The sequence below is a fragment of the Lepisosteus oculatus genome, chromosome 6 (assembly GCF_040954835.1).
Source record: "Lepisosteus oculatus isolate fLepOcu1 chromosome 6, fLepOcu1.hap2, whole genome shotgun sequence".
NCBI classification, from domain to species: domain Eukaryota; kingdom Metazoa; phylum Chordata; class Actinopteri; order Semionotiformes; family Lepisosteidae; genus Lepisosteus; species Lepisosteus oculatus.
In genome coordinates this window covers 28,568,127-28,576,349 of record NC_090701.1, presented here as the reverse complement: position 1 = coordinate 28,576,349, position 8,223 = coordinate 28,568,127, and the positions used below count along the sequence as shown (strand labels likewise).

Below are 8,223 nucleotides of genomic sequence, written 5' to 3'. Positions count from 1 at the left end.
CTGGTGATACAGTATATCAACAAATTCTACAAATGCTTTTATAACTGTGAAAGAGAACTAATCCTGCATCCTAAAGAAAAGTATATGACTCTGGACTACATCTTCCTTTGTAGTAATATGGATGTCCAAAAGCAAATGGGGATCTATCTTCCTGCTTTAAAGATGTACCACTGTATATGCAGGAGAGAAATAAGAGATGTTTTTTGTCTAAGGATTTCACAGTAAAGAAAATCCAATTTCCTTAAAATAAATAAGAAAGTTAATAATTTAACTTAAATATCCAGAGTAAACTAGAAAATTCCCTTTGATAATCTGTGTTTACATGTCTCTAAGCCCACCTGCAGCTTGGCAAACACAAGAGATTCCTAAAGTATGTTTCCACAATATCGTAATGAGGCCTTGAGCAGTGCAAATACTGTAGATGTGAAAGGTTAATGACATACCCTCCAGCTGTATATATTAATATTTACTCAAAATATATTAATCTATTTTAAAAAATAAGTTTATACATGAGCCAGGTACAAGTAACAAAGGCTTATTCATTTTTGGAAGTACTGTACATAGTTCACTAATTGTTTTCAATGTAGAATTCATTGTATCTATGAAAAGAAGTTTAAAGTATTGAGTCAATAGACTGACTAGATGAAGCTTTCATAGTGTTGAAATCAACCTTTAATCACAAGTAATTACAAAAAAGTAATATTACCAGATAAATGAACATGATTTAAAAAAATTACTTGAGAATTTTTCTGTTATAAAAAATATACATTCCTCTAAAGATCTAAGCAATGACACTAAATTTAAGAGCAAGCATCAATGATAATAATAATAATAATAATAATAACAATAATAATAATAATAATAATAATAATAATAATAATAATAATAATAGTTGTTGTTGTTGTTGTTAATTATTATTAATAATAAATAATAATTGTATGTTAAATGAAAACTCTCTTTTTGGGTTCCTACACAGAAGAAGGGAACTCTCTTCATCCAACACTGAGGTTTAGCACTCAAAAGGGCAATGTGTAGCAGCCTTTATTTGCAGTAACCCTCCATGCAAAAATGCTTTTTAAATTTAATCAAGAGAGAACTTTAGTTCATACCTATGTATGTTATGTAAATAGTTTAAAGAAATCTTTACATGACAAAGGCCAAGATTAATAAAACAAATATCAAATATTTTCTTAAGGTGACTATGCTACAAGGATACATCAATAAGGATGTTTATTTTGTGTGTATGCCCATTTCAGAGGCAGGTTCCACTGCTGAGCCACCAGCCTCTTTTAATTGGATATAAAAGCTGGACAGGAAACTCTGGGTACCAGGTATTGAACATTGAAAGGCAGAACTTTTGAGTCACTTCTTACAGGTAAGAGAGAAATTCTTGCTCATCTGAATGCTCTCCATCTATCCGTTTTCCATTTGAATGTGTGGGAATCTTTGTTGCTCTTGGTAGAAGAACTTGCATACTGCATCTCCATCTCAATAGTTAGAATTAATAGGAATTAATTTATGAGACAAGGTGCAGATGTGCATTTTTTTAAATCCATAAATGTATTAAGAGCTACACAAATAAATATTGTTGCCTTTAAATGATATACTGCACAAATATTAACATATCTATTCTGTGAGCAGAAGAGTCACCATGATCCATCTTCCTGCATCAGCACTACTCTGTCTTGTCCTTGTACTCACTGTGGATTCAGGTAGGTGGATCAGTACTGAGTATTATAGAATATGAATACTGGAATGAGTATGAGCTATCAGTTTTACTCTATAAATTCAGTAGCACTCTATATTACTACAAACATATTTAATTTTCAAAATGTATATGTTAAGAAATCATTAATAATCATGTAGGGACTCTCTTCATGAAAATGTATTTGATTATTAACTAAAACAGGTTTGCATATTTAAATGCTCTTTTAATATATAATATTGTGACAATAGCTCATTTTTTGTGTATTTGCAATGTGTTATCCTGAAATGAAGTAGTACTTCAATCAATTATTTTCATTATAATTTACAAAAATTACTTAACTAAGTTTCAATCTTCCCCCACTTCTGACTGATACACTACATTTCTCCATGCACTTTCACAATACAACTCCAATATTCCCCACCTTTTAGACCCCCCTTTCTGTTACACATTCTGCACATACTCACACTGTCACGCATTCCACATGCCCTCACAAACACCTTAACATTCCCACGCACACTCACTTAAACAAAATCGCCCATACTGCAGCTAACCTTCCTATCACCTTTCACTCCAATCACTACTTAAACCCTCCTCTTTTTTTCTTACCTTTGTTCACTATTACGGATTCTCTTCTGCAGCTCCCTAGTGCGCGTACCATTTCCTGATTCTGTTTCTCTTTTTGGTTATTGGATTGATTGCCTCCGTTGTGTTATTTCTACCAGGTTTTGACTATTGTCCGCCCATTGCATTTTGAATTCTGGGCCTTTTTTTCGTATCCTTGACTCTAAAGACTTCCTGCTACTATTCTGGTATTTATCTACTACTATATCTTCAGCATTGACAATTGCTAACACTTATCCTTTCAAACCCATTCTCACATTCCTGGTTTTGCCCTTACCCCTTGGCCTCCTATTCCTGCTGTATCATTCTAACACAGCCTTCCAGTAGAAATATTGCAGTTTTCTTTCTACTTTCAGTGTACAATTAACCTGTTTGTTCCATACTTGTATTATGCCACCATTTACCTGCATCACTGTCTATCATAAAAGAAACCTCAGATTTAATTATTTACAGGTTTTCTGTGGTCTGTGGTCAATTCTCTGGTGAATTGATTTATTGATGGAACCGAAAGTATTTCACATTTTGCTGTTAGATCAGTGATAAGAAAACTGATAGTTGGGATTTCTTTAAATGCAATTGCAAGAACAAGTATTGGAACAATTCTGATATCAGCTAACCTGTTTATAAGTAGAACACTCACTGTAATTCTCATCCTCATCCCTTGACCCCATCATCACCCTTAAAGCAGCTCCTTGTCTCTTTCTTGTAAAAAGGAGGGGAGGGGGGTTTCTGACAGCCAGCAAGAAATTAATCTCATTCAAATTATTGTACATCTCTATTCCACCTTAATTAGATTTTGGACACTACCATCTATTGCATATTAATTTGTTAGATAGCATTCAAGATTTTTATTTCTTAAATATTTTTTTCAAAATTATATCTCATTGTATCTTGATTGCAAACAATATGGTGGGGGCAGAGGAAGCAGTGCTTATTCCATTTTGTTTAGGGGGGGAAACAAAAGCTGTACAATGTTTTATGTTTTTTTAAAAACTGATAGTGACTTATTTTTCATTGTATCATTAGAAAGGTTCTTGATATCTCTTTTCTATTTGGCTGAAGTGAAATAGCATTTTAAGTCAGGTAGTTTGATTCAACTCTACCATTTTGTTACCTTTGCTTGACCCTAATTCTGAAGAGGACGGGAAGGGAGAGCAGTGCCAGGGCACCTGTCCCCCGGGCTGGGAGAGCTTCAGAAACCGTTGCTTCCAGTATGTTGCACAAGAGAAGCCATGGGCCGAAGCTGAGGTAAGTAATGCTTTGAATTGAACTTATACCTCTCTCTGCTCTCCCTTCTTTGTTTGTGTGTTGGGGAAGTGGATCTTCATAAAGATTGAGGATAGATTTAGAATGTTTTAAATTGACCTATCAACATGATAGGTTTCAAGAAATGAGAGCTTGCTTTCTTCGTTCTTGGTCTCTAAGACTCAGTTCGGGTGTAATGATACTGCAGTGATCAAATGAAATCGGTCAGCATTTAAATAATAGATTCAGTACAATTGAACAGAATTGTTCAGGTCAGAGATTATGTCTACACTTACTGCATTTACATTAGTTTGTTTCAAAACTCTTTGGACTGGTTCCAGAGTAAGAATATCAGAGCAACATGACATTATAAATTAGGTCTACCAGTGCTTTGTATAATTGTAACATAACATTCCTTGATGTGACTTTACTATGCTTTATTATTAACTACGATGTATATCCTAGTATTTTGTCTGTTTGTTTTTTATTGCCGACACAATTTTGTCTGGAAGATGAAAGCGGTGTGCATACACAACCAGTGGATTCAGGATGCATCCTGTCCCATGTACATTTATTTAAAATAGCTTTTTAAGTCAGGTTATGCGACATCTTTTTGGAATGCATCTGCCATGCAAACAAAGAACTACTGTACCTGTATTGGCTTACTTGGACAATTTTTCTTACACTGTATTCCAGGATTTTCCAGTATGATTAATAATACAAAGCAATCTCTGTCTTCCCCAGTAATCTGGAGTAATAATACTGCCACGACTGCCATGCAATTGAACATGAGTTGTTGTCCACTTAGCAGTATCACTGTAACACTGAAAAAGTTTTGACTGTAGATTCTATATACAGTAGATATAGTGATCCAAAATGACAGTCTCTCTCACTCACTCTGACATCTCTCTCTTTTTTTCCAGACGGAATGTATCAGATTGGGTGGAAACCTGGCCTCAGTGCACAGTGAAGAGGAGAATACATTTTTGGTGCAGTTGATCAAGTCTAAAAGACCATATCCCGCATGGCTGGGAGGTAGTGACTGCCAAAAGGTATAGTATTCCTCACAGATACACAACTCCAGGATACAGACAGGAACCACAGTACAGTATGTTTACTTTTCATAGTATACAGAACAGCATTAATGTGGCTTGGTTCTTTGGACCATATTCTTACAGCAAACCGTAAGAGTATAAGCTTGTAAAGGACATGAGAAGGATTGTAATTAAGAGAAAGTACTTTCAAATTTATATAGTTATGGTTTATGTTTCTAACAGAGTATAAGTTATATCAATAAACTATTGGAAACATTGTGGTTAAAGAAACTACCCGTTGATTACGTCTTTGGAGTTTATTATGACACATCATTTTTATCATTTCAACAAAAAAATGTTGGTGAGCACTGAAAACCCCCCAAAAATATTTGGATATACTGTATAGTTAAAAGTGTAGATTTCAAATCCCCCCTGGTGAGCTCGCAGAAAAGACATTTCATTGTATTTCATAAATAAACTGATTGACTGATTAATTGATATCCCTATCTATAGGGTCACTGTGGATCAACATCAGCTATGTTGCATAGGAGTTCTATGTTTTACATGCATTACATTTGCATGTAATTAACTTTGCACATACAGTAACATTGATGTAAAAATTAATTGAAGTAGATCAAGCCCTAGCCATATTGAATGCAAAGACTGACAGTCAGCAAAGGAAAACAGAACTTGTCTGGTAAGACTCAAAACATCTCTTGTCTAAAAGACTTTGCGTGACAGTCACTTACAATATACAGCTCTTACAATATAAAATATGTCTGAAATTAAGATATACTTTAACTAATGTATTTATTTCCTTCCATTATTCTGTCCTCTGTGGTGTGAGCAGGAGGGCACATGGCTCTGGAGTGATGGATCCAAATGGGACTACACCAAGTGGAATCCCACTGAGCCCAACAGCTCTGGAGTAGAAAACTGCATACACACATTTTGGGGTAATAATATTCAATTCTTTTAAGAATAAGGTATAAGGCAGAATAATTTAAGAATACGGCACGATTCTTTTTAGCCACACAGTCTTTTTGACTATTGTTTTTTTCCCAAAAAAGACAGGGATAAAATAAAAAAAAATTAGAAACATTAATCAATATTCAGATAGCAATATGAGATGAAGATCTCTAAGACTGGTTGCAAATTTTAAGCACAATAAAAAGCAAAGCATGAGCATGTACAGATTGACAAATTAGAAATCATATCCGTCCCTGTATGTCAAGTTTTTAAAAGCTATTATAATCTGTATAGCACTGGAATAATTCCAGAGATGTTAATCAGCAATTAATAACTCACTTGTCCTGCTTTCCAAGCATTTTGGTAACATAATAATGACTTTGTCTGTATTGCTGGAGTTATCTGTCACCATGTCCAGCACCCTGGTTAGATGCTTATTCTGAGTGGACATCAATCTACAACAGGATTTTGCAAGAATACAAAGGATATGCTGTAATGCTTGGCTTGATATGGGGCATAATCAAGTGGGCAGCAAACACTAATACCACAGATATTTGGCTACCCGGCATGTAGTGGACGCATCTATCACTAGGATGTCCTAGCAGCACATCAGGGGGTGCGGGAGGCCTTCCCAAGATCAAGTGGTCCAGGTAGACCAGGCAAAGTAGCGCTTATCAGCAAAAAGGTGACATGAAGCTTGGGGCATTGAGGCTAGCCAGTGGGGCTGACCTGAGGCATGGAGTGGCCAAACATGTAAAATGCTCAGAACCAATATCTGTGAAGGAGCCAGCATGAAGCACAAGAATCTTCTGAAATCAAAAGTCATCAGAGATTTGCCAGTCGAAGCAGCTGGAACACCATTGTAAGAATGAGAGTTGAGGCTGGTGCCCAAAAACACTGTGTCCTGAAAAGACCCAGGTCCTCATGTAGCTCTAGGACCTTTGTGTTGTGCAGAAACTTAAATAGCCAAATCATCCAAGTATTTTGCAAAGCAAATGTTTGTTAAATGGACAGAGACTACAAAAGTGTAACAAAAGACCCTATGTGGATGACACAATCCGGGGTTGAGTGAGAATACACGAGGGAAAAAAGGCATGCAGGGGATTAAAAAGGGGGCGTGTCCATGGAGTGCTGGTGGTCGGGGGAGGTGTGGCCGAGGCAAACGATCCAAAACAGAGTCCAATGCGAAATCCAGGATGAAAGCAAAAGATCCAAAGCCGGGCGGTCCATCCGAGACTGATGGTTAAAAATGGGAACCAGGTCGGAACCGGCAGGGGGAACAGGAACAGAAACAGAAACTTAAAACCATAACAGAGCCAGGCGATTCCAGGTCCCGGGCTCGCGAGATTCGGGAATTAATGCAGAGCCCCGAACTGAGTGGGTGTCTGGCTTTTAAGGGGAGCTGGAAGGAGGCTGGAACAAGGGGCAGGTGCACAAAATCAGGTCCGAAGTAAAAGAGCCGGAGCGCCCTTTAGAGTTTTAGAGTTATTGCAACAAACTGGACTACAAGACAAAACTACAAAACATAACCCTAAACAATTAAACAAAGGTAGCACCTGTACTGTTTTGCAATAGTGATGTAAGTATAGGTATGTGTCCTTTAGAATCATTCCCATTGTGGACTGACGGGGGGAGTGGTTGCAAGATTCACTATGGTCAGAATCTAATTTGGGGGCCTGATTTCTCAAGGGAAAGGGGTCACCTAGGACCTCCTGGATGATGACTGAAATGGGAACATTGAAATGGTTTTTGGACCATTCGTGTTGGACTTCTGAGTGGGAAGTCTGGATCTTGTATGCATATATCTTGTATGCAACATATCAGTCTTCTTCTTCCTTGTGTGCTACAGTCATGCTCTGAACCAAGATACCTAAGACAGAAATTATTTTTTCCCTAAACATGAGTGTGATGCTACAACTGGTGCAGTGATGTGAAATGATAAAAAATTACTTCAGGCTATTTAGAAAAGTACTCATGTTTAGTTTCTTCCTCTTGTCTTTCAGCTCAACTAAACTGGAATGATATCGCATGCAACAATAGATACCCCTTTATCTGTGCCTTGAGACCAGAATCTGTGTTGGCCTAAGAGGGACTATTTTTTCCCTGTAAAGGAATTCCTCAAATTGTGGGGTTTGTTCTTGTATTATCTGTAACTGATATTTCTTTGTTAATACATACTTACAGCATACAATTCTTTGGTTTGTGCTTGATTGAAAATATGCATAAATAAAAAAACATACCAAATTGGAAAGCATTTGAAAATAAGTATAGGTCGCCCTCCTCTTTTTCCATACCTTCAGAAATAGTTAAAAAAACAGTAGATTTTATATAAGATGAGTGAATAAAATAAGACATAACATAAATTATCACAAGGGTTGCCTTTAGTATTACCAATGGCATAGTTTAATACTGACTAGTTGTATTTCGTAATTAATGCCTTAAGTCCAGCAGTTTAAGAATCTACAAAAATAAATAAAACAGTTTGAGGTATCCTAACTAACACAAAAATGTACACAGCTGGCACAAGGAAGAGCAAAACAGGACAGGGGAGCTCAACTTTCCATCACTATTTAAATTACACATCATCTCTTCATCTTCTAGACATCTTAAAGAAAAGTGATGCTTATAGTTACATCTCTCACCATT

General features: G+C 36.4%; 1 protein-coding gene across 1 annotated transcript; it reads left to right on the top strand.

Moving 5' to 3' along the window:
• The first annotated feature begins 1,275 nt into the window (after nucleotides 1–1,275).
• Nucleotides 1,276–7,842, top strand: LOC102689810 (lactose-binding lectin l-2-like). Its single transcript, XM_015354128.1, has 6 exons — nucleotides 1,276–1,375; nucleotides 1,642–1,712; nucleotides 3,468–3,577; nucleotides 4,498–4,626; nucleotides 5,459–5,564; nucleotides 7,581–7,842. The coding sequence occupies exons 2-6, from the start codon at nucleotides 1,652–1,654 to the stop codon at nucleotides 7,661–7,663; spliced, it is 489 nt and encodes a 162-aa protein (XP_015209614.1). The 5' UTR covers nucleotides 1,276–1,375; nucleotides 1,642–1,651; the 3' UTR covers nucleotides 7,664–7,842.
• The last annotated feature ends 381 nt before the right edge of the window (nucleotides 7,843–8,223 follow it).